The sequence below is a fragment of the Phaethon aethereus genome (assembly GCF_964289735.1).
Source record: "Phaethon aethereus genome assembly, chromosome: 7".
Classification (NCBI taxonomy): Eukaryota; Metazoa; Chordata; class Aves; order Phaethontiformes; family Phaethontidae; genus Phaethon; species Phaethon aethereus.
Genome location: NC_138583.1, coordinates 21,727,234 through 21,754,986, shown reverse-complemented (window position 1 = coordinate 21,754,986; position 27,753 = coordinate 21,727,234). Strand labels below are relative to the sequence as shown.

General features: G+C 36.3%; 1 protein-coding gene across 1 annotated transcript in view; it reads left to right on the top strand.

The window, feature by feature from the left end:
• ERCC6 (ERCC excision repair 6, chromatin remodeling factor) overlaps positions 1-27,753 on the top strand; it is a gene marked incomplete at both ends in the record, with an annotated part of 45,910 nt that overhangs the window by 13,920 nt on the left and 4,237 nt on the right. The window contains 11 exon segments of the mRNA XM_082002464.1: positions 3,177-3,302; positions 7,041-7,203; positions 11,869-11,997; positions 18,582-18,752; positions 19,203-19,379; positions 20,756-20,872; positions 22,309-22,404; positions 24,189-24,407; positions 25,201-25,311; positions 25,741-25,860; positions 26,958-27,052. Coding sequence (XP_081858590.1) covers positions 3,177-3,302; positions 7,041-7,203; positions 11,869-11,997; positions 18,582-18,752; positions 19,203-19,379; positions 20,756-20,872; positions 22,309-22,404; positions 24,189-24,407; positions 25,201-25,311; positions 25,741-25,860; positions 26,958-27,052 — 1,524 coding nt within the window.

The following is a 27,753-nucleotide window of genomic DNA, read 5'->3' as shown; positions in this document are numbered from 1 at the left end:
CCAGTGTTGGCTAGTGGCAATTCATATTGGAATATAGAATTAGAAGCAAACTCTTGTACACGTTATTGCCTTGCTTGAATTTAATATGGATTCTTCTGCTGGTTTTGTCTGGGATAGAGTTAATTTTCTTCATAGTAGCCAGTATGGGGCTGTGTTTTGGATTTGTGCTGGAAACAGTGTTGATAATACAGGGATGTGTTCGTTATTGCTGAGCAGTGCTGACACAGAGTCAAGGCCTTTTCTGCCTCTCACCCCACCCCACCAGCGAGTAGGCTGGGGGTGCACACAAAGTTGGGAAGGAACACAGCCAGGACAGCTGACCTCAACAGACCAAAGGGATATTCCATACCATATGACGTCATGCTGAGCATATAAAGCTGGGGGAAGAAGTGGGGGGGATGTTCATAGTGATGGTGTTTGTCTTCCCAAGTAACCATTACACCATGGAGCCCTGCTTTCCTGGAGATGGCTGAACACCTGCCTGCCTGTGGGGAGTGGTGAATGAATTCCTTGTTTTGCTTTGCCTGCATGCACGGTTTTTGCTTTACTTATTAAACTGTCTTTGTCTCAGCCCACAAGTTTTCTCACTTTTACTCTTCTGATTCTTTCCCCTGACCCATTGCAGGGGAGTGAGCAAGCGGCTGTAGTGTGCCTAGTTGCCAGCTGGGGTTAAACCATGACAATTCTTTACCTAGCTGTCACTTCAGAAGCTTTGTAATCTGCAATTGTTTTGATTTTTAGTGTGGTAAGTAGGAGTTTTCTTCCTTGGTTTGAGTCTTGTCATAATCCACTCAGATAATCAAATTCTGACATGTCTCAGTTCCAGTAATGACACAGTCTGAAGCAATGACTGTCAGTATGTGTCAATTTGAATCGTTGATCTTTTTCTGGAACTCAGAAGAATAATTGACCATCTGTGCCTGATAGCACAACATTATATTACTGAACAAAAATACATGCATTTTTATGCTGTCCCTCTAGAACGTATCATATCTGCCTGCTAGACTCCAGGGCGTGATGGTTAGTTTCTTAAACATTTAACAGACTGCTAGTCTAAGATAGGAGACACTCATTCCTGTGTTAGCATAGATATATACAAGTATCTGTGGGGAAAACTTTGATACACATATAATTGGCTTGGAGCAACGCTTGCAATGTTTTATAGTGTCTTCGGCTTTGTTTGCCAGGTTGGAAGTGCAAAATGCCAGGGGTGGTAGCTGTCTTACAGGCAGGTATTTGAGAGAAAATTTAACAGTGACCTTTGTGTCCCTCCTTCTGACTAATTAGGTCAGGATATAAATCCAGATAACGAAACTGCTTAAGTTATGTTTCTGTAGCTGATGATATTGTCAACCTTGGGTGAGAAATTAACTAACATTTTTTTGATTATGCTTTTTCCTGGTATGGATAAAATTGGGCTAGTAAGCTTGAAAACATAAGGTGCTCAGCCCATAAGCTTAAAGCACACTGGATGGTGCGTAGCAAGGCTGGAAATAAAATACAGTTTGCGTGTCAGCCTCTAGGTGCAGTTTATCTTCAAATGCTTCAAAGCAATGCAGAGCTTTACAGAAAAATTAAGACAAATAACTTTTTAAAAAAATTTTTAAAAAGAGAGGAAAAAGTTAATTTCCTCACATTTTTAAATAGTTCAGAAATCCTTTTTCCCAGAATATGGAGTGTGTTTCGGGGAAGGGGGTTGAGGTTTTTGTTTTGGTTTTTAGAACTCTCTTAATCCATTATCCTGCCTTTTTTTTTTTTTTTTTTTTTTTTTTTGCTGCTACAGAGGCAACCTAAGGTAACAAGAAGCCGTTTGTGTAATGGGTGAATGGTAAAATGTTACCAGGAGGGAAACTGAGTATTCACCCTCCTGTAATGTTCGTCTTTCAGAAACTGGAGGTGTACTGGAAAGCTGTTGCATCCTGTTAAGCCCTTCTCCATGCAGTTACTGCAGGACTGTTCTAGAGTGCGTTCTCCAGGGTTTCTTCAATGTAGAGTTAACAGACTGGACAGATGAATTTTCCAGCCCCTCACTTGGGAGACTGTTTGTTGCTTAATGCAGTAGATTTCAGTGCTAGGTGGCTTAACTTACCTTTTTTGGCCTGAATTTTCCATCTGCTTCTTTTCATCCCATCATTACTATTTGTAGTTCTTTGGGACCTGAACAATTTTAGTCTTCATGTTTTAGATTTCAGATAATTCTAGATTATCAAGTCTCCTTCTGCAGCCTTTTTATGAGATGAAATATGGCTGCTTTTGCACTGCATCCAGAACAGTAGCAGAAGGATGTTTTTCATCTGTTCTATAGCTTGCCGGTTTCCATAGGGATTTTGTCAGGTTTATACACCACATTCAGTGTGCCTGCAGCAAATAGCACTTTCATGGAAGAATTCCAGCAAAACCCAAATTGTCAGTGAAGTGCTGTTGATTGGTTAGTACGTACCCAGCTAGCAGTAGCATACACTTTACTATTACGGGTAGATGGTTTTGGGTCACTAAAACACAAGTCCATAATTTCCTTGGATGTTAAGATCCTCTGGTATTTTTTCAAAAGGTGGGGAATGATGGGATGGGAAGGTAATTCTCTAACCTGTCTAGCATCCGAATAAGATTAGGCTGCAGACCACAAATCACTCTGATTTCAAAACCTCTAAATAATGACTGCTTAACAGATTTAGAGCACATCACCCCAAAGATGGTGGTGTTTCCAACTGAGCCCTCTGTGTAAGATTATACACTGCTGCACATCTCTCTAGGTGAAGTAAGTTAGTTAACTATTTAGCTAAAGTAATAATATAGCTTTGGAATACCTAAACTGTATTGATATTTTTGTGGGTTTTATGGAGGTTTAAGAATTCAAGGTAGTCAGATTTTTTTTTTTTTTATGGTGTTAACTGTTAATTGCATTGCATTAGTATTTCTGTGTATAGAAAATTGTAACTACCTATAAAACTCTGAAGGGTTATAACTAAGTAGTCAGGAGTGCATGCACCTTTTAATATTTCAGATACTGTGAGAATTTACTTGCATAATCCTCGCTTCCAAAGGATTACTATTTACATCCTGACATCGGAGAATGCATTTTTGTTGTGTTTTTACCTGATCAAAAATTCAGTGTAGTTTTCATATAGTATCTTTTCTGTGAAGTTATTGAATGTCAACTTCTTGTATCACTCTAGGAGATGGAAAAAAGAACGTTGGAAGGACAAAGAACATCAAATAGCTGAGGAACTTTCTGAAGAAAGTGACACTGAATTTGAAGAGGGTTTCAAAGTACCAGGATTTCTCTTCAAAAAGCTTTTTAAGTATGTATTGTGTACTTTGGTTTTAATATTATGCCGCTGTATGCTGTTAATGATAGTAGTAGTAACAGTTATGGTGATTTCTGGATGACATTTGCTGTAACTTTTACTTCAGTGAATGATACGTCAACTTCAGGTGTTTGTGTAGGATTATTTCTTTAAAAAAGGCTTCAGGTCAAAGCTCAAAGAAGATAATTTGTTACAAGCACAAAATGCAGTTCCATGAAAATACAGATAACAACTGGCTGATGTGAATACTGTATTAGATAAACTACAAATCGAGAGGCTCTCCTTGTCTATTTTTAACTGCTTTCTTTTATTGATGAGTGCTTTCTTTTAAGGTTACAAGGTTTTGGCAAGTTGTGATAAATGAAAACAAGAAATGTAGGTGTTTCTGTGATTGGGTGGAGTGAGTGAAATTTTCTGCCAGCAAAAAATATAGACAACTTTTTCTTTAGCTACTCAAAAGTCTACTCAGAGTAACTACTTATAATTCATGTTATAAGGTAGTCTTGAACTTTTTGCTCAGTAAAATTTTAAAATATGGAGAATGCATTCTTAATTCTTTTAGTAGATGGAAAACATTCTACAACTCATTCTTTAGTTATTTAATGCTGGATTACAGATTTAGACATGGCTGCTTTCTGTTTCAGTTTGAGACCATGGTGCCCAGTGAGACTCAAAAGGCAGCCCAAACAAGGTAGCAGCTGACAAGTTAACTTCATCCATAGTCTCTCCCTTAACTTTCATGCATAGTAGGCTTGAATTCATTTTTGTTGGCAATGAAAAACATCTTCACTTTTAAAAACTAACTCTCTAAAATCTTATAATTAGTGTAGTAGAAAGCCTTGGTTTATAACAGGCGTGTGTGGTATCCCTTCAAACAGGACCACTTAGTCTTAACCTCAGAGAAATTATTACTGTTGTCCTGCAGTTCCTCAGAAGGAAAGCACTAGCTCTGAAATGGAATTGAATTAATGGTTTGGTTGCCAGGACTGTACACAGCCAGTATGTGGTCTCCAGTTGTTTATGCAAAGGTACTGCAGAAGTAATCATCCTGAGAACGGATGTGTGGTCTGAGCAACCCCAAGGGAATTGAAATAAGGCAGACAACTAAAAATTAATCTTAGAGATATCAGCCTTACTAATGAAGGGTATCCCTGCAAGCATGAGTCAGTTGGCAAAACTTCCGAAGTGGTTAGAAAGATCAATTGAGTTGAATGATTCGTCTGTCTTGCTGAAATCTCCAATGTAGGAAGGCCCATAGTCAATAGGTATTAAACTTTGAGTTCTGAGCAAGTTTAGTACAAAACACGGAAGTATATTGACCCAAGGAGGCGTATAGCAGTATACTGTAAGTGATCTTCCTGCATAGTTGAATTGAATTCTGAAGAAGTTAGCTGACACTAGAAATAGTAGACGTTTAAGTTTGTTCTTTGGTAAACCTGTGAAAGTGGACAGTCTGTTTCTTCCTTATATACTTGTCTGCTTTGAGGAACATTCAGGAAGAATACCACTGGTGCTGCTGTGGAACAAAACCAAACATAGCGAGCAAGACTTACTTACAAACACTGCCTTATGCTGTCTGCACTTAGCCTGAAAGAATGCTGTCTGTATAACCAAGAAACCAGGTTTCTTCTTTATTTGCTTTCAGTGTGAGATTTCCCTGATACGTCTGAAATGCAGTTTTGTCTCAGTGACAATGCAGCTAAATTCTGCTAGCTACTGTGGTGAATTTTGAGGAATGCATCACAGCATGATTGTTCATGTGAAATACAGTCCAAACAACTATTTTGGAAGACCAGGCCACATTTTTATTTTACTTCTACAGTATGTTTGCAGTTAAAAAAAAAAAACAACAAAAAAAACTCCATAAAAATTGGTGCAATGAAATCATGAGATTAAAGGGAATTGATTATATCGCCATATAACCATAAAGTTATTGGGGGGGTTACTTTAACTTTTTCATAGGTGCAATTATTGCATTTTATTGCAATAATTATTGCAAAAGAAGCACCTCCATCTTCTCCATTTTTAGATAACCTTGGAGCAAAATTTTTCACAAACTTAATTCACTACTGTGAAATTTTCTCAGGAGAAATGCGGAGAGAGAAAGATGCTTATAAATGCAGCTAGCTTTTAAGCACTGAATGTAATCCTAAGAAATAATAGAAAACAGTATCAGGAAGTTCTTGAGTGGTTGTCTTCTGAAGAGGCATGCTGGACATCAGTCTTGGGGATGAGCTTCTGACTGGAATTAGGGTTCTCGCCAGTTCTTTAATATTTCCATCAGAAAATGTTTTGTTTTCATAAAATGTAGTAATGGTAGCTCTTAACCCAATTATAGCTAATCTTGCAAGCCATTTCATAGTTGTTTTTTGCTACATTTTTTAAGGTGAATTAATTGCTAATAAAAGAGGGTTTTTAAGGGCTTCTTGGTATAATGCATTTGAGACACCAGCAGACAGTATGATTTCTGAACCGTTAGATGTCTTCTTTGATCATCTTTTTCTAACTACTTAAGTCATTTGTTTGTCTTCCTTTAGCATTCTCTAAATCCATACAGAACTCATCATAAATTGATTTTTAATAGTACTTCGTAGACACTGGTGTCATTAACTGTCAGCAGTCCTGAATGATCCTTGTTCAAAGAATGAAACAAGATTTTGAAATGCACACAAGATAATGCCCTAAAATGAACAATCCTTATGTAAAAACAAAACAAAAAAAAAAAAACCCAACCAAAAAAAAACCACCCAGTGATTGCTCTTTGCTGTGCTTTGCACTCCAGGAATGCATGCCATCAAGAAAATGATATGAGTAACCTTGCTTTTCCTCTAAGTTACAAGGCACCAAAGTGCTGAAACATGTATTTTTTACTGTAATTTAAATATACTGTTTCTTAATTTCTTTCTGTTCTGTTCTCAATTTAACCCATACACACGGTGTCTTACTCCTACTGGTCTCACTTTTTCATATCATTATAAAAAAGCATGTCCTGAAGTGATTCTTACTCCAGCATCTTACCTCCACCTTTTTAGCTTCGCATTGTAAATCTTGCTTTCTAGTCTACCTCTTTTAATTTGAATGTATTACATTGTTGCTTATACAGTTTCCAGTGAATGGGAGTAGAAACTGCCTTGGTACTCTCACATAATAATGCTCTGCTGCATCCCGTTCACTGGAATAGTTTCTATTGTTTTGCCTTCCAAAACATTTTGCCTTGTTGGCTTTTTTCTTCATTGAAGTAGGCTAAATGTTATTAAATGAATTTATGTAAAAAGAAAGCATACTTTGGCAGACGTGATCAGTTTTGAATGTGGAGTATAGTCTATAGCACTTAGAAGTCAAGCTTTTCCTTTAGTTCAAGGTATATATTCCAAATAATATAATTTACTAGACACTTACATGTCATCTTTTCTGAAAAGATAATGCTGTGTTAGAGTAGCTTTCCAAGTTGCTTTTAACACTTAAAATATACGTGAAATAAAATACCCTCTAATTACCGTGACTATCAGTTTAATTAGAAATGTTTTAGTGTTGCATAAGGAATGAAAGTCACATGTAATGTCTGAGTGCATCAAAAATGTATGACCTAGTAAATATAGCATTCATGTAAAACACACATCCAGCATGTTACTGTAACTAGTACAAGAACCGTGCCGAATGATTAATTCATGAGTACTTTCAGTTACGATCTGTATTATCAAACATGTGCCATCTTCTTTTTCCTTGTTTTAGGTACCAGCAGACAGGTGTTAGGTGGCTCTGGGAATTGCACTGCCAGCAGGCAGGAGGAATTCTGGGAGACGAGATGGGATTGGGCAAGACCATCCAGATAATTGCCTTCTTGGCAGGTCTGAGCTACAGCAAGATCAGGACTCGTGGTTCAAATTACAGGCAAGTGCTCCTCTGCAGACTGTCAGTCTGTGGAGCTCAATTAATATTTCATCAGATGTATTGCTGGTGGAGGAGGGTCCTGTGAATTATTGATGACATTTCAATTACAATAGTCCTTTAATTCTTTTAGTGGGGGACATCAAAGGAAAAATTTTACGAGACAATGGAGCTGTAGGGCAGGAAAAATTAAACATGTAACACTTTTAATGAATTCCAGGCATTGATGCTTCATTTTGCAGATGAGCCGCACTAGATATTTTGGGTCAATACAGTGTCTAAGGTTAGCTTCCACAAATGGATTGTTTACAAACTCAATTACATTAATATCAATAGTTTACACAGTATGGAATTTTAAATTAGATGTAATACCTTTAGTTCCATTTATTAAATTTTACATTAAAATATTTGTTCTGGCAAGCCACCAGGTAAATGCTTTACAGGAAGTAGCAAGCTGATTTGCAATGAAAGTTAGAGTTTCTGGTTGGCAAGGAATTACCCATGACAAAAAAATAGTAGTAATAGTAAAAACAGTAACTTATGCAGAGGAATCTCCATCTACTTTTTTTGCTATTGTTGCTTTTTCAAAACTATGTTAGTGACCGGCTTTTCTTACAAGATCTTTTATGCTTTTTTGGTTACTGAACAATGCTTTAAAATTCCTTCTTCATAGGTGAAATTACCGGAAAACATTCTTGTTGGTGTCCTTGGATTTACAAAAGCATGTGTGAATAATACTTGATTTTTCTAGCTCTGTTTGCCTGTGTACCTGATGTAAATTACTACACGCAATTAAGCAAATATCATAGTACTGTACTAAACAAAAATAATTAACCTCATATAGAGGCATATTTAGATTCTGTTCAGTAAGTACATGAATTGTAAAATAGTGCTTTAAAGAGAAAATACTACTTTCTTCTCTAGTTGCTTCCTACTGTAGCCTTTATATAAAAAACTCCAGGTCCTCCATTACTCAGGCCAGTTGATTTACTTTGATATGGCTGCCTGATTTAAGGATGCTACTGTTCAGATTAATTTGTGTAGGTATATTGCCTGCCCCAGTTGGAGGACCACGGAGTTGGTGGAAATCCTTCAGCCACGTCTCCTGACATTGTTACACAATTAACAGCTTGAGTCCTAGAATACTGCAGTGAGACTACAATGAAACTTTGAAAAGGCCAAAAGACAACCACACACCTAAGCTGCATGCAAAATAATGTCTTCAGTTTCATTTTTTGGCTGGTGTATGTCATTAAGTCCATCATGATAGTAATTCCATGGGAGCAAACAAGGTTTAACTTTTTGGTGACGCTCTGGTTTTGCTTGTGTGCTGTGAGGCAGGTGGTGTAAACAACTTGATCTTTACATAGCCAAGTATTTTCCCCCTCTACACTCTGAACTAGGAAGGCAGTAACTCCAGCTAGCTAGCTAATATCTGAAAACCATATAGTCTAGTAAGCAGAAGATCCCCTGGTCAGTCTGGCTGAGAAGCAAGCATTAAGAGTGAACATAGTTGTGTTGTCAGCATGTTTAAATACCTTCCAGCCTAGGTCATATCTCATTACCTTGATGTGTAGATGGAGCTAGCATACTGCTGTATGAATCTGGCACTGCGGGCTTTCCCAGCCTCAGCTGGCCTTCTGTAAAATGGAGATAATACTGTCATTCCTGTGCAGAATTACAAAGATTGTTGTGTTTAGAGACACTCATGTAGTAAGACAATAGGGTCACTTTTGTTGATATTCAAAATATTCAGCTTTACTTTCTATCAGTGAAATTTTCTGCAAAAGTATTCTTTAAAATAAGATGAGTAGAAATTTCCTTTTGTAAACTGCTTCTGATTTCAGTGTTTTTCTGATGTTTGAAGGAGCCTGAAGACTAGCTGAAGTAAGGAACTACTTGTTACATGGAATATAACTATTACAAAAATTAAAATGTTGTCTCACTTTTAACAGTTATTGAGCCATACATCTGGGGAAAGCCAAATGTCATGTGAGGTATCAGTAGAAGTGTTGCAGCTATGGTGGATGGTGTAGGGGAAGCAAGTAGGGGGGAAAGGTCTCTTGTTAAGTTGAGAGAGTGGGAACAAGCAACAGCTTTCAGACCAATGGTCCCTTCACAAGAAAAAACAAAGCAGCAGCCAACTTCAAGTAACCCATCTCTAGCCTACAGGCTAGAAATCTGCTACTAGGTTGAAATCTGTTGTTGAAACCTGTTGAAGGGCTTGAGGGTCCACAAATTTGCCTGTCTCCAAATATATTAATTTAACAAAGATGTTACCTTTCACTGCAGACTTTGCTTCATTTATTTGAGAGGTCAGATGAGAAACTCTGACATAAGGTTTATACACTGATTATTTACTCATATGTGCTCTTCAAGATATTGAGATACAATTGTACATGTTAAACATTAAGGCTCAATTTCTACTATGAGTGGCAGAGAGATTAATTTCCATGGTACTTAGTAAATAAAAATCCATTGCCCTAGAAAATTTGTATTGCGCCTGCTGCCTTGTTGTTTTATTTTCATTAGGATTTAGTTGTCATTTCAGTTTCATTTTGAAGGCATGATTTGCCAGTGCTTGGCAGTAGAGTTGGTTATAATGCAACATGTTTTCATCTGCTGATTTTTTGAGTACTTAAAGATTATAAATATAGTATGACTACAGCTTCCTTTTTCTTGGTAGTAATTTGCAGGAATACTTCTTATTTGCAAATCTAATCACATCCAATTAAATAAGAACTAATAAAGGATACTTGCTGTGAATTTGGATTTTTATAAACCAGAAGCAACAGAAGAAGAAAGATATTTGAGTATACTGATGATATGTGATACTGACCATAAGCTACTAGTACAATGCTACTGTGGAAAAGGGACAGAATAGATTATGACAATATATTTGAGGTAGCAACAGGGAAGGATTAGTATCCTAGTACAAGGTACCAGTAAGACTTTGGTTTGGAATGTTAATAGTGTTACCTTTTGTTCAAGGAAAACAAACATAAATTGGATGGGCAGCAGAGCCAATCTGTTGCAGTGATTAGGAGAATGAAGGATGCCTCCTAAGTGTTGCAAGCAGAAGTGCATGGTTTGTTTAGTTTTGTGAAACAGCAGAGACTTGAAGGTAGACGACTCTTTTATAAAAATAAATAAAAGCTCTCAAGAGGAGAATAAAATGTTGATTAGTGGAAAGTGGTTAGAGCCAGGCTAGACACAGAAGAGGTTTCACACAACCGAGTGGAGGGGGAATGGATTTTCTGAAAATTGATCAAAGGAAGTGTGAACCCCTTGTGTAAGCTGAGGGGGGAAAAAAACCCGAATAAACCCACCGTGTGAGCTTGATACAGACCAGGGGAATAAACAGGTAATTTGTTGCTACCCATGAAGAATGAGAAACTAATATGTTCTGGGAAAGTTGGCTTTTTTGCTACAGATATTTTTAAGAGCAGTACCAGTGGTTATATGGATTTGTAGCATACTTGAAGCTAGTTTTTGCATCTCCAACATCTAACTTCCCCTTGGATTGCTGGAAGTTTTTTAATTAGACTATGTAAGGTTGTTACATAATATTTTTTCATAATGAAAGAGATAAGCAACATCCAGGTTGTTATTCTGCATATGTATAAGCTTTTAATAAAGAATATTATTTCTTAATGTCAGCAGTTTCTGAAGACATTAACAGTTTGGTTTTTTTAAAACAGGGTATTGCTGCTGTGTGGGAAATCCTTCTTTATTGCTCTGCATTCAAGATTACATGTGTATAATGTGATCTTTTGAATTGCTTATTTCTTACCACTTGAATAACATAGCTGGAGAGACACAGATGTGGTAACTGTAGCTATTGCCTTTTTTGCAGAGTCATTTTCTTCTGTTTTTTAAAGAGCAAATGTATTTGAAAAATAGGCACTAGTTAGTCACTAGTATATACTACTTAGGATGTTTCCTATAGGATTGTTGGTATTTGCTTGTGATGGTAATATTTCTTGTTTGGCCGTTGTGTGAGAATTTTTTCTCTTCTTAACCTTAATAGTAGCTCTGAACTTAATATACAGAAAGACTGTTTCAAATACCCCCCATAATTCTCAGAAACAATCATATGATTATGAATAAGAAACTTAAGAGACAGTTTAAGCCCAGCTCAAACCTCAACTTCTATGGACGAGATATACTGCTGCTTTGGAGTCCTTGTCTTATCTGTAAACTGTGGTGATAATAGTACAGTATATTACCAACATGAAGCAGAACACCTGTGTAAGTCCATTTGTAAGACTCTAGCTACACATTTTTTTTAATAGAAGTAATAAAATAGTTGTTTGTTAATGATTTCTTTTCTCTTATAGAAACAGCAGTAAACCTGATTTGTATTACTACAGGAGGAAGTTCCCTTATGCCTTATTGTTTGGAGCTTTTCTATTTCTGTGTTTATCTTGATATATGCATCCATTAACTGTTCAGTGGATAGGTTCTTACAGCAGTACCCCCTTCATCTTCCTTTAAAAAACAGACTTCCAGAAGAACAAAGTGCCAGTTAATTTCCATAGCACTCATATTCCACTTGAACTATAAAGTGTGTCATTTTAATATGTATGTATTTTAATGAGCCACTTAATATTGAGTATTTATTTCATGTTAAAGGGGTTTTTTTCTTGAATGCTTTTATTTTAGGTACCAGGGATTGGGTCCAACAGTGATTGTTTGTCCAGCTACTGTGATGCATCAGTGGGTAAAAGAATTCCACACTTGGTGGCCTCCATTCAGAGTTGCCATTCTCCATGAAACTGGTTCTTATACCAACAAAAAGGTAATGGTTGCATCCATGTTGTAATTCCAGAAGCTTCTCTTATTTTTCTTTTGTTTTTGTGCTAGCAAGAAAAAGAAAATCCCCTGTTCCTGAATGTTTCTGTGCAAGCTTGTGCTCTTTCTCTGGTTGTTTTAGAAGAACCAAAAGTTCACTGCCTTGTATAGATTTGTTAAGGAACTGGAAAAAAAGGGGATGACACAGAGTACATTTATATTATGATATAGACTAGCATTACCTGAACAAATTAAACATAGTAACAGGTTTCTTGCTTGAGCTTTGCTTCTACTGTAGTCCATGCTAGAAGTTTATGACTATACTGCTTGTACACCAGTTATATGCTTCTAGTACTGGTGAATTCTTTCCTTGCACTTCTGTGCATCAGTATGTCATTGGTCTGATATTAAATAAGTTTTGCTTCCACAGGCAATTTCTCTTCAGTTGGTCAGTATGTCAGTTGGTATCACCTAGTCTCATTTTCTTTAATGACAGTGTTACTTTGGTTTTCTTTTCTTCAAACTGTGCCATTTCTGTCTTTTAATTTTCTGGGCCAGTCTCTTAATATGCATGTTCTTATTTCTTAAGTTAACAAGCCTAACTTGTCTGAAGCTTCAATCCTTGGTAACTTGCAGGAACACAACAAGGAAAACTTAGATTTTTGTTTTCCCTTGGCCTCATATTTCAGACGCTTAAATGGATTTTCAGGATTCAGCAAAGCATTTTTAAATTTCTCTTTCTAGAGAAAGAATTCTTTTTGTTCAATTCTATTTATTGAATTTATTGTAATAACATTGAAATGATATGGTGCTTAATTGCACTTAATTAGACGTATTCTGAGGTAATTGATGCAGTTAGAGTACATAGCAAAAAGGGAGTAGCATGCTGTAATGTGCTAATAGCTTTCTGTTTTCAATTAACTTGGTGTATACTGTTTTCAAGTCCTAAAAGCCTGTTGACCTCAATAACATGCTCACATCTTCCTAAATTAAACTGTGTGTACTTATTTTGGGGTATTTGTTAATTAATGCACTTGACAGACTGGCAAGTTGTCTTTATACTTGCAAGAAAAGTTTACTACTAATTTATTAGCATAAATAACACTTGTACACTGAAAAGATATCACATAAAATACAGGCCAGGTGATTTACTCCTGTCTAGAATTACTTTTCAAGATACATTCTTTCTATGAATACGTTAGTGCTGATCTGATCTCGTGAGAATTCCATCTTCTGATAACGTATGGCATTACACGAGACTGCTTTTGCGTATGTTAACTTTCTAATACTCATCCAGGGACCATTCTGGCTTTATGCTCTGGCATAAGGCATAAACTTAAATAAGAAATTGTGGTTAGAATGTGTAAGAACATATGTTTGTTCTTTGATTGAGAGTAATTTTACGTGGCCAAAAGCCACGTCGCTGTGCACCTGTGGTCTCAGTGCTGCACTGACCTTTTTCGAATTAAACTGACAATTTCAGGATTTACCTGTTGTTCCATTAGTATATCACGGTTTATCATGTAGTAAATGAGAAGAGTTTTGTGCTGGACAGCTAACTTGCCAGGAGACAGAATTGGGGAACTGAACATTGTTATCTGCTTTGAAGTGAGAAAGGTCACTTCAGCCTCTGGGCTAAAAGAAGTTAGAATGGTCTGGACTGATGGAAGAACATAACCGTCCCCCATATTAACTGAACATGAGACAGTGGAGATCTTAATGGGTTTGGAGGAATGCGTTATCCTGTAGTAGTTGGCCAGCAGGTTGTTCATGGTAAAACATGGTATTGCAGCTTGTTCTGCACAGGCCTGTGAAAAAGGGACAAATGATTTCTAAGGAACAGAGAAAGATTAATCTTAAAACTAATGAAGGAGAGTTGTGGAGGAAAAGAATTAAGCCATGGCAGGTGTCTGTAAGGCAAGACAGTATTTCATAGCAGAAAGAGACAACAGCTGAAGTTTCATTTGATAAAACTTAAGTTGATCTTTTAGGTGAGATGGATCTATGTAGTTATTACCACAACATTGTCAGGAATCGTGAAATATTAGCAAATATTAAACCTTTCAGCACTGGTGAAATTATATGCTTTTATGAATAGGTATCTTCTGTTGCACCTTCTAAGGTACCCAAGCATCAATGCAAGATCTTGTCTCCCAGTTCTTTAGACTCATCCACAGAAGTATTTCCTTGACAGTGAAGAGTGGGGAAGACGTCTGTTCAGATTGTTTTGTCATAAGTTGATACTAGGCAACACCTTTCACATCTTTTCCATTAGTGACACTTCTTTTAGTGTTACAAAAGGGCTTTTGAACAGTGTGGTAAGTGAAAGGCGCACCAACCATTACTTTGGCATATCTTCTCTTCCCAGTCCATTTTGGTTTCCTTTGCAAGCAACTTTAGGATTTTCCCCAATAATAGTATGAAATAACAGCTTGAATTGTGAGCACCAGATTGGCTGCAAATCTGATCAACCTGTTTCATGCAAGTCATTGAGACATCCTGCTTAGATATCTCTGCTGCTATAGTATTTTTGTACGTTTTTAGCATATGTGGTGCTTCAAAAGTGAGACTGCTTTATTCCTTTGCTGAAATAACAATGGTAGACAATTTTGTCAGTAAAGAAGTGTAAAGTTCCAGTTTCACCCCTTGAAATATGACTAATAGTTTAAAGGCCTTCAGCTATCCACAAGGGAAGGCAGATAGGTATTTTACACGATGGAAGGAAGACACAATAACAAGTTGGGTAAGTTTCCAAGACTTCAGAGCTAGTTTCAGGCTTTTGGATGAAGTATAAAACGTGCTTTTTTTAATTATTATTTGTGATCACAGAAGATAATTTGGTTCTTCTATGATGATAAATGTGCTTAAGTTGGAAGCAGTAGGGAGAAACAGATTTAAGTAGTAGTCTTCCCCTGTAAAGTCAGCTTTCAGTTTGAACAAGGTACAGCATTTGTGGTTAAATATGTCCTGTGGTGCTGTCTTATGCTATTAACCTCCTACTGTGGTTTATACTCAAATCTGATGTAGCTTAAAGTGACTGGTAAATATCAAGTGCTCTGAGACCTCTAAGCTTGAGAGAAAATAAAGAAGTAAATCTAATGTAGTGTATCATAAGTACTGTTTTATTTATGGTATAGAACAGAAGATAAGGGGAAGAAAGCTTTGTAAGTGTAGGGAAAAAAGCCTGCAGTACAAAGAAGGCTCTTTCAAAACTTCTGATGGCACATGAGCATTTATAAATCCTAGAATGTAAAAGGAGACATGAACTTTGGTTATCTTGGTTTACCATATCACATATGGAAGGAGGCTGTATTTTTTTTTAAGATCAAGGCTGAACTTTTAATTTCTTGATCTTCAGAACGGGTATCACTTAGCTTAACAATTCTTTCTGGTGGTAATCACATACCATTTGTAAAGCCATAACTTTACATTCCCTTATTCTGGTCACACAATGCAGCCCTTGACAGCAATTGCCAGTTAATGATGCATGCACCTGTGAAACCATCTATTTGAAGATGACTTGCACACTGAAGATTTTAGACCTTCTACAATCACAGAGTACACAATCTACGTGAAAAGAAAATAAGCTGCAGAGGGTACAGTTACTGGCATGACTGCGTATGGAACCTCTATTTTAGCCAAAGGCTTTATTTCTGAGTTAAGGACCAAACTTAGATAAACTTAGTATTGTGCCACAAGAAGTAGCATTCTTGTTAAATATGTAGTAAGTGCTTTAGCTCTTTTTATTGCAACTTTTACATTATTAAACATTGTAATGTGTTCTTTTAAAGCCTCTTCATTGTGCCATTTAGATTGTTTTGTTGGGGGCAGGGAAATAATAAAGAGGCTTTGTAGGTTGAATTTATGTATCTCTGGGCTTAATGGTTGGTTATGAGATAGTGATAAGCCTGCTGAAGAATGCATTTTTGATTCACTAGTGATATATGGTTGTGTAAGTGACTAGATATTATCTCTAAATTCACACTTACCTTAAAGGTATCTGAATGTTTAAAGAATCTCAAGGTTATCACTAGTCTAGTTCTTTAAGTTCAGTCTTAACAAACATATTTCTGTTTAAGAAAATTACCATTTTGAATACATAATATTATAGAAGAGTTCAGGTGCTCTTACATAGTTTTTAAAAAATTACGCTAAAAAAGGTAAACCTTATTTCTGTAAGCATCAGTCAAAAAAATTGTTGTGTTTTTGGAGCTTCAGAAACAACCTTGTAGCTACAGTGAGGTACCAACAGGAAAAAAACATTTGCTTAGTGGTGTGTCCCTAGAATAAATCAAAAAATGTTTTAGCTTTAAGAAATGGTGCTTGTCAAATATCTTCCAGTCTTTGTACATTGCATGTGTCCTAGTGAAGACAGGGCAACACAATCAACTTCTCACCCTAAGTCAGGAGAAAATACTGTCCTTTAATTGTAAAGGCTTGAAATACTGTGCTGAACAGAACTACAAGATCAGAATTACTTGATCTACTTGCATGTTCCTCTATTCATTACCATCTTTTAACGGCCAGAGTTCAGAATGTCCAAGCAAGATAACTGCTGTGTAATGTTTTGGCATTAGTAGAATTTGTCGCTCAAGCAGATTTTTGGGGGTTCCTTTGTTTTTTGGGGGCTTGGTTTTGGGGTTTTTTTAGTTTAACAGTGCATGCCCTGAAATATTTCATTGAAGTGTATTTCCTGAGGGGCGGGTGGATTAAACATGCCTGAATCTAACCAAACAGGAATTGTGAATTAAAGAATACATCATAAAAATAGGATAAATTCTGAAATGCCACAGCCTCAAAACAGTGTGTATCCAATATTAAACCCATGACCATGTGTTAAAATCTTTAAAATTATTCCAAGAGCTGCAACTAAAGCAAAGGCAACCTCTGAGAAAGTACCCAATGTAGTAAAATGAGAGTTAATAAGTGTTGTAGTCTGAGCTGATAAAATTGTGTTGTTGTATTTCTTCATTGTCAGCACAAATCCTTGTTTATTAAAAATTTAGCTTGAAGGAAATTTTAATTAATTACAGGTTCAGTAAATTCTGACTAGGATTCTGCCGTGGTGTGTTTACAGTGAATGGCCTTCATGTGCCTGTGTTTCACTTCTTTTCTCTCTGCTACCTGACAATGTGATTTATGGCTGTTGTTTTCTACTAGTCCACTGTTTGCCCTCTAGGAGGGATTGGTCTCTTGAGCCTCCATAATAACAGCAGCACTTTCACAAAACATCTTTTAATGACAACAGTGTAACATTCTGTAAGTCAGGCTAATTGCAGACATACCCTATTAATTGCAAAAACTAGAAGAGGTTACATATTTCACAAGCTTTTAATTTGAAATCACCCGAGATGATTTGTCTTAAGTGTTTGGGTAAAGATGTCTAAAATACTCTATGATATGCCATTGCTGAGACTCTAGGACACTGTTGCAGACTGTGGGCAATGTACCAGGTAGAATTAAGCTTTGGATGTCCACACCTGCCTAGAAATCCTACTCTGTAACACAAATTGTTCTAAAGGTTACATACTTTCTTGAGAATCATGTCAACATTAAATAATGTGTCATGGTTTTATCAGGAGATTATAATCAGAAAGTAGAAATTCTTGAGCAGTTAAGCGCAGAAGAGCTTTTTGAATCTTGCGGTTTGTCTGAATAAGAAATTTTACAATAAGAAATCATGGACTTCCAATGCCGTTTGAGTCTTCGAGATGGATTTTTCCCTTTTTGGTTTTGTTGGTTTTGTTTTTCTTCAAGGCACTTCTAGTAACAAGGAGTTTGTCTTTCCTTTAGCAAATTCTGTGGTGGTTTTACTTTTTTTCCTTTTACATTGGGTATGTTTGTTTCCTCCAGAATTGTGTGTCAGTCCATCATCTTCTGTTTAAGTCTTCTAGATTTATATGTGGAAGATAAATGCAAGAAAGATGAGTCTTGAATACAGTGAATGCTGTGGAAGGTGGTATAGACTGTCCCTGCCCTACAAAATTTACAGCTCTAAAGACTAGTAAAAACTTGGGGGAAGGATATAGCTTATAAGAGAAGCACAAAATTTGAAGATTAATGACAAATACATTAATCCTGTTAATGAGAAAGGTTGGACGGAATTTAGGATTAACCAAACAGATTTTTGTGATTGTTTTTTTCAGTTTTTCTCTTGTTTATCTTCTAATGTTCTAGATCTTGCATGCAGTACAAAAAGCTGGGTTTGTGAGGGGAATATAGAAGGACTTGAAGAAACCAGTTAGTTTGAATAAATTTAATGTTTGGGTTTTTTCAGACATTGCCCTTGGGGTGGTTGGGGGAACCCACAAAAAAAAACCACACAAAAAAACCCCACTTGTTTCCTTCTGACCAGGCTTCAGGTCCGATTCTGATCTGTTATAACACAGCGTTTAAGTGCTTCATACTGCTGCAGATGAGCTAAGAATCAGATAAATCAAAATCTTGCCTATGCTTATTTTCTTTGCAAAATAAATTATATATCTGCTTTTTCAAAACTTTTTGAACATACATTGGACAGCAAACCTATAGTTCAGGAGCTCTGAGTTTTCTGTCTCACTGTTACTGACAATGTGCACCTTTTGCTTTTAGGTGAAACTAATTCATGAAATTGCCTCATGCCATGGAATTTTAATTACATCTTATTCATACATTCGACTGATGCAGGATAACATCCACAGTTATGACTGGCATTATGTGATTCTGGATGAGGGTCACAAAATCCGAAATCCAAATGCTGCAGTCACACTTGCATGCAAGCAGGTACTTTATAAAAAATAAAGACTTTAAACGCTCTGGGGGGAGGTTCCAAAATCTAATAGCCTGTATCACTTTATCATAAAAAAGCATGTTTAACCATTAATAAACAATAAAAGCATAAATCACTGTGGTCTGTATTTGACTGTTTAATTTACTTAACATTTTTACTGAGTTTCCATCAGTTAATTTACAGAAGTATAATAGAGAAAAAAAATGAGAAACCTTAAATTTTGTAGTAATTTACCATTAGGGATAAATGTCAGATTGTTGGTGTTCATTTTCTGCTAACAGTTTCTGGACAGTATATTGCAGAAAGCTGCTTATTTTGGGAATATGAGGCCACATATTTTAAAATGAGAATTCATTGATGATGAAATTGAATATCCTCTGAGGCAGGAGGCAGGTTATACCATGAAAATAACTTTCTTTTGATTTTGTGTTTTTTATTAATAGTTCCGCACACCCCATCGCATCATCTTGTCTGGTTCCCCTATGCAAAATAACTTAAAGGAGCTTTGGTCCCTCTTTGACTTTGTATTCCCAGGGAAACTGGGAACACTACCTGTGTTCATGGAGCAATTTTCTGTTCCAATAACCATGGGAGGATATTCCAATGCCTCTCCTGTCCAGGTAAATGCATCAAAAATATCACTTTGCTTGAAGGAAACTGTTATGTTGTTTCTAAACCGACTTTTAAATGTACTTCATCCTGTATGTTCTAGACACTAACCCAAAAGTTGCATGTGTGTTTTACTGCTGCATGTGTGAAAAGAACTGTTCAACTAAATGAGATCATTTCATTTATACAGGGGTATAGCTTATACACAAGGTTTTCTTATCAAAAGCCCTAAAGTTTAAATCATTAGAAGTATTCTTTGATATAAAGTAAATAAGCAAATTGGGGTGGGAGGTGACTGATCTCATCTTTTGATGTATTTAAATAGAACTTTCCTGTTTGATACCAAGCTTCGGCAAATTATGCAATAGAGGAATCCTTAAATCCAAACTGAAAACTGTTTTTAATTTAAAAAAGCTAAAGTAGGTATTGGAAGTCTGAAAATCAATAAACTGTTTCATTTTGAAAGCAAAAATTATTTGGAATATTATTTGGAATAAGTATGTCTATTAATCTTTATAGTTGTGGTTCTCAGCATTCATGACTCCTTAAAGCATTTTTCAAATTAGCTGATAGATAAATTGCATAATAATTGGCAAAACTAAGTTTCATATAAATGCTAATAAATTTGTATTCTTTTAAGTATCCTTTGTAATGTTTTGCACATATACATTTCTAGCATTTTATTTTCTTTTTGAGTTTAAGTACTTCCCTTGTCTAAAGCTTAGTAATTTACTAAATTGGACAGCCAATTTGTTTTTTACATATCAATAATTTATTATATTCTTTGTTTTACTTTAAGAGAAATGAAGGTATTTTTAGCCATTATGTACAGTTAATACCCATCTCACGCATCCATTACCCATTATAGAACCATATGCTCCATTTAAGACCAGAGTGACCTTTAGTTTCTGTGATCATGGGGATTTTCTTGTACCGATTTTTTTTTTTTTTTTTAATAGTCTCAAGCGGGCACTAATCTTCACTTATTGTCTAGTAACCACCATTGCTGCAGGCTTCTTTTTTGATCTTCAGTGTATGTATTAGCAGTTTTTCATGGGGATGTTGGTTCTGTGCAAGTTTATACTCACTTGGATTGCTTTCTAAAAGAATTATCTAATTTCTGGTCTCCAATTAATCTCCAATTTTTGGTCCACAAAATTAGGAGAGATAAATTAGCGGTATCTGTGGAAGACTTACTTACTTAGTGTTATTGTTGCTAACATGAATTTTATTGCAGTTCATGTTATGTTGAATATGTAACTGCAGATCCACACAAATCATAAACCATCTCATTTTATTAGGATTTTCCTATTATTAATTATAGAATTGTGCTTGTTGCTAAAATTAATATCGAGAACCAAAATACACCTTTTTCCTCCTTTCTCAGGTAAAAACTGCATACAAATGTGCCTGTGTGTTACGGGACGCCATAAACCCCTACTTGCTGCGAAGAATGAAAGCTGATGTAAAAATGAGCGTTTCACTTCCAGATAAAAATGAACAGGTTTGCTTATCTTTACTATCAGGTCTAAGCCCTCTCCCTCCTCAAAATCCAATCTTTCATGGACTTTGGAAATAATTTGTGCTAATGTCAGATGAAATGCTGTTTTAACTAAAGATAAGATGTAGAGCTTTCAAGTTGCAAATTCTTTTCACTTGTGTTCTGAGTATTAAATGATCTCAGTCTTGCAGGGTCTATACAAGTACACTCATATGTAAAAAACAAAGAATATATGAAGTGTAGTCAGGTCTGCTTAATACTGTCCGCCTAGGTCACAGGTGCATACACATGAGTTGTCTGTGGAGTCTTTCCTATGGTGCATCTCTTGGACACTTTAACATTGTTTCCTGCTGCAAAAAGGTTAATTTGGGCAGCAAATAGTAGAGAAATACTTGATGGCAGTTGTTCATATTGCAAGCTAACCTGTACGTTCTAATAAGTTTCCAAAATAGTAACCTTTTGATGTAAAACTTTTTTGCTCTACAAAGAGGTGGGATATTTTTTAGGAAACATTTTGATTCAAAGTAGAGGAGGTTGGAAGGATTATTTAAGTGACTGAACTTCCTACAAATATTTGCTTGTAGTAATTATTAGATTCTTCTGTCACTCAGATTTCAGTGCTTCAGGCTTTCTTGTCCTCTCCTCACGCCTTCCTGTCTTCTCCCTCTAAAAGAAAAGTAGACACACTAGTCTTTGTAAGATAGTGCGGAAAGGTACGTAATGAATGAGTATGTCAAACTTGGTTTCTGCTGTGCAGTCTAATGATCTTTTTTAATCAAATTTTGAATTTCTATATGCTTTAAAGAGTCTGGGCTACTTAATCTAAATAATGCAATCATAAACAGACTAAACAAACTTGATTTTTTTTCTTGTCAATCACAGGGTGTTACACAAGTTTCACTTATGGGGTAATGTTGGGTGCCTTGCGGGATGCGAGGAAGTGATTTTGTTCCATTTTAGCTCACCAGACCATTTGAAGAATCATTATTTGCTCACAAAGGGTAATGACAGAACAGATTACGTATGCTAACCTTCCCATGAGGTACCAGGAATTTGCAAGTTGTAAGGGACATTACAGACACACAACGGGAAGCGTTTCCTATAAACACAGCTTTGAGGGAATGCTAATATTGCACAGTTACCTCATTAAAACTGGAAAATGGCAGCATTTCCAAAGCTAAAGAAATTTGAGGGGAAAAAATAACAACTGGGAAAGGGCACAGAAAAATTCATTAAACCTTTCTTAATGATTACGTTAATTCTTTAAAAATTCTAAGTTTTTTATTTCTAATGATTTCTATGCAGTTTCTTTTTTACTTAGTATTTCAGTATGTCAGACATCTGTGAAGCTTCATTGTAGCACATTCTAAAACCTTAAAATTCACTCTATTTGGAGTTTACAGGTTGGGCTTGAGTGGCTTGTTTGTTTGTTTTTGTAGGTCCTCTTTTGCCGTTTGACAAATGAGCAGCGTCAAGTCTATCAAAATTTCATCAACTCTAAAGAGGTTTACCAGATTCTCAATGGAGACATGCAGGTTGGCATTAATTAATGTTAATGACAGGTAGAGTTTGATGGATAAAGTCATGGACTGACCTTTGCATTCTTCTAGCTGGATTCTGAGCAGAAAGGGAAAAAAACACACTGATCTTAGTTCTGCTTTTGTGGATGTCTGCTTTTTTTCTCAGAAATGTTCCATGGAATATGTAGAGTTAGTGACCATACGTAGTGGCACGACCAGATAAAAGTAGGAATGGAATGGGCTTTGCAATATATTTATGATCTTGGGAACAAATTATGGCTTGTTGGATGACCCGCTATAGGTAACTGTATGCATGCTTTTATCCAATTGCAAAAGTGAAGCAAAGGAAGAGTAATTTGTCCTGAGAGTACAGTTCAGTTATGATAACATCATGATGCAACGGTTGATGAATTCAGAGTCTTAACATAGAGCACAGCAAATAGGAAGCATCCATGTTATTGTCTTACTAGTCACTTCAACTTCTTTTGCCTCCATCCTCCCAATGTAAGTGTCGATATTGCTGTGGCCAGCATGACAGCAGTAATTGAAATACAGTTTCAAATATCTGCTGTATTCCCTGTGAGCAATGCACACATTGGTCCATTTGACTTTTGTATCCGTGCAGTGGATGTTTTTCACTCCCATTTTAGCTCCAGGATATGGATGTTTGTTTGTAAGAGAGGAAGTCTTGGTTATAATGTGTAATTTACTACATGTTTCCTTGTCTTGTGAACTGTGAAATCGCTTCTCCCCTCACTCCCAGTGGCTCTAGTTAGTTGTATGGTCAGTACAGCCATGTATATTGCAGTGCCATACCAAGCAGATATTGACCTTATCACTGTTTTGACATTTTTATTTTTCTGGATCTTGCAAAGGTATAGTGGACAAGTTTTTTCAAGCTCCTAGCCATTTTAGTTATCCCAATGAAAATTATTTTAAGGAACTTGATCTTCAAAAGGTGGCTTGTACAGGACTATCTGCAGAAATTTCTCTAAGATGTTACAGAATAGGCTGTCATATTTGCTGGAGTTCTAAAAATGTTGAACAATAAATGTCAGCGCTTTTATTGGATGTTTTGTGATGACAGCAGCGAATCCCAGCTGAAAAACAAAAACCCCATTGTACAAACAAACCATAAATTATGAGCAGGCTCATCCAACTAGTAGTGATAGAAGATTGAGGGATTTGCTGTTTCAAGATAGTTCATTTTTACGAGTGCCCATTGTATCAGAAGACTAAGAAACACTTGTAATATTATTGAATGAGTAACTGAACAGAACCCTTCTAACATGGCATCAAAAGTGGTAATTTTCAATTTCATATGTTTGTTTAAATATGTTTATTCATCTGTTCTTTGTTACCATGCATTCTGGAGGATATATTTGTTATCCTCAAGGTCTGTCTTAAGTTACCTGCTAGCATGGTGGGGGTTGGAAGGAAGGACACAATTTCAAGTAACAAACTCAGTGGAATTTTTATTTTTGAGTACGAAAAATTTGACTGTGAATTACAGCTGGGGACTGCTTTTGCTAATGTGGAAATTGTTGCAGAATTCTCTTAACGTTGTCACCAGAACATAAAATTTCATTGACCTTCTCTTGTACTGATTTTTCCTAAAACTTTCCATGAAATGAGTATTAGCGTCCATTGGCTTCTCTGAAGAGCAAACCACTATAAAAAACAAATTTCTTGATGATGACTGAATCAATCCATTGCTCTTTGTTTTTTCTCAACCACAACCCATATAGATACAAGTATTTGGCAAGAAAATAAAAGTATTTTTCTCATATATCCTTTAGATTTTCTCAGGACTAGTAGCTTTGAGAAAGATTTGCAACCACCCTGACCTCTTCTCTGGTGGTCCCAGGATTTTGAAGGGTGTACCAGATGCTGAAGTGGAGGAACAAGATCAATTTGGATATTGGAAGCGTTCTGGAAAAATGATAGTGGTAGAATCCTTGCTGAAAATATGGCACAAGCAAGGTCACAGAGTGTTGTTTTTTACTCAGTCAAGACAGGTAAGATGAGCTAATTGTTTTTAGTTTTTGTTAAAACTAAAAAAGGTGCGTGTGTGTGTGTCCCAGTAAGACTTGTAATTAGAACCACCATCTGTAGTGTCCTTCTCAGATAATTAACATTTATTTAAGGAAAAAAAAAAAAAAAAAAAAAACCAAAACCCACACACAAACCAAAATGACTACTGTCTTTGGAATAATTGGAGACCAGTTACTAAGCTCAGTAAGCTTTACTGGAATGACACAGTGTTGTAGCAGTGTTGCCCAAATTCAATATACTGGGTCAAAGCTTGTATCGCATATAATACCAGGGTGAAGCAGTGGTGATGTATTTATTGTATCTACTATGTAGCTTCAGGATAGAATTGGTACTCAGTTTGCTTGCTCTCTTTAGTGCATGTGCACTTCTAATTCTCAGAGCTGTGTGCTTTGGGCCAGTAGCATGGACAGTGACCTTAATTTGTTTTCCCTATGTATTCACAATTTTGTCTTGCTTCTATGGATTCCCTTGGAATGCTGCACCATTTACCTGGTTAATGGTCTTGAGACCATGGCTCTGGACTTCCCAAACCAAGCACAAACATTCCACTCATGCATTCAGCAGTGAAATAACTTTTTTTTTTTCCCAATTACCTAAGTTAATTAATTTTCTGCTCATTTAAGATTCAGAAATATTTGGTTGTCATCTTGTTTGTTTGACTGGCACTGCAGTTAGTACCAGAAGTTCTTATGACTTGATCAGTCAGTTGCTCAGTCTTCATGTCTGGATTTCATTAAATTTTTTCCATCACAACAGATGCTGCAGATACTTGAAGTCTTTGTGAGAGACAGAAACTATTCCTACCTCAGGATGGATGGGACCACAACAATAGCTTCCAGACAGCCCCTTATAACAAGATATAATGAGGTGAGATGTTGCATCCCACACACTAGTGCCTATTAGTGAGTATGGTTGAGTTCTTGCATTCCTTTTTGGTCTCTTTATAAATATACTACTTCAGGTTTAAGACACAGAAATGGGGAGTTCAGGCAAATGAAACCGCTTCCTTTGTGAGAGGGGAAAAAAGCCATCACTTTCACACTTAAGTTGGGTTTTCTGCTAAGAAAAAAAACATAGTTGGAAACAGGGAAAGAGATTTTATTGGATAACAGTAAAAGAAATTTAGAACTAACTACTTGTATTTGTCAAAAGAGATATTAGGCAAACAAGGAAATGTATTCCTTCTCTTGGAGGAATTTGCATCTTTGCAAATAATGCTGATAATATAACAATCCAGGAAATAAAAATATCTTCAGTAATTCTTCTTGCTTTAGTAAATTCTCTCTTGTGTTATAGGACAAATCCATATTTATTTTTCTTTTAACAACTCGTGTTGGTGGCATTGGAGTTAACTTGACTGGTGCTGACCGGGTTATTATTTATGATCCTGACTGGAATCCCAGTACAGACACACAGGTGAGTTTGGTTCATTACATTCCATTTACCAGCTAATCTGAAATAAAACTGAAGATGGAATGACATTTATCTCCTCAAATAATGTTAAAGCACTATGATGCTCCTCCCTAAGTTCCTGTTCCCAGCAATGGTTGCTTAGGGTGCAGTTCCACATTATGATTACTCTTGTGGCAGAGCTGATTTAAGTGGTTCCCACCACATCCCCTTTATGCTGTTACACCTTACCACTCTTCAATATTGTCAATTCGTATGGTGTATTTAGAGTGTAGCCAAACAAACAGTTGAAATGGCCTGGTGTTTTTAAATAAATAAGCAAACAAACTAGATGTGTCTGAAGGGAGAGTACAGCTGTGCAAGCTCTTGAACAGGCATGACTGTTCATGGCTGCAATGCAGGGTAAGAAAAGGAGAACGAGCGTGGCTTCAATTGGCTTTGTCATTAAATAACAATATGTAGCTATGCCCTTAGAAGCTGCTGTTAAGCCAATACCTTAAAGAAGTTGTTCTTTATCTGACGATGTGATGAGACTCTGGGTTATCAGATCCCTTAACAGTATATGGGGCTTAAATGTTTGGGAGGAAAAAACTACTTTTGATGGAAATCCTACATAGCTCTGAGATGTGTAGTCTGACCCTGAGTGGTCTGTTTTAGCGGTTGGTTCAAGACGTTTGTAGGAAAACTTTAAGAACTTTTTTAAAACATTAAGAAAAAGAAGAAAAGTTCCAAGTGTATATTAAATGTGTATATTAAAGATGTGTATATTAAAGCTCTGTTGTGAAATAGAGCCCTTTTGGAGTAAGTTATATAAAGTATATATCCTAGATAGGAATTCTAATTTTAACATAATTATTTTTGAGGTTTTTTGCATAGGTTTGTTGGTACAATTGGAGACTTTTCTTTTTAGACATGTAGACTTTCTAAATTATTTTCCTCTCCTGCTGTTAGTTGTCCTAATGCTGTAGAAATACCACAGCTATGTAACTACTTGAACTATTTGTTAAATATCCCAATTAGGTTTCAAACAGTGGTACCGATAGCTCCCTGTCAAACACGTGTCTAAGAGTCTATGTCTGACAACCAAACCTTTTGTGTTCCAGGCTCGGGAACGTGCTTGGAGAATAGGCCAAAAGAAACAGGTGACTGTGTATAGGCTTCTCACTGCAGGTACTATTGAAGAGAAGATATACCACAGGTCAGTCAGAAAGATTCCTTGGACACAGCCATATGCTCAAGAAAATGTTTGTAGCAAATCTGAGGTGGTGTAAGAGTGACATAGCTGTGCATGTCCACGCATGGCTTGTAACCCCCAACCTTGGTCATGGAAAACTTCTAAAAATTTCTGCTGAGAAATGGGCCGCCTTCTAATATTATACTCCCAGCTGCAGGGTTGTGCTGCTGCTGCCTCTCTAGCTCCAGGACCCACATGCTAAATATACCTCATCAATCTGTTCCAGCAGCTGTGTCCAGCACATCCAAAATTCACCTTAAATGAAGAAGTATGAGGCATAGACAAGAAAAAATTAGCCCCTTACTCAGAACATGAGACTCAATGAGTCTGAAATGCAAACTGAAATCAACAAGTTTTTTATATTGTACTTAGTATATATAAAGATGTATGTGGTACAAACATCTGTTTATTCTGCAAACCCAATTTGATTTTATTCCCAAATCATTCCAGAGTGAAAGAATTAAATCCCAAGAATCACCAGTTATATTCACATTATTTATTCCAAAATGTAGCTAAAGCCTTAAAGTGCTTGCGTTTTGAAATCAATGAAGTCTTTTTGTTTTGCTTTCGCATTCAGCTTTCTCAGTAGTTAGCTTCACTCACATGAGTTCCAGATGAATGTACCTGGGAATCCTCTGACTAGGCATTACTCTATAGAACTGGAA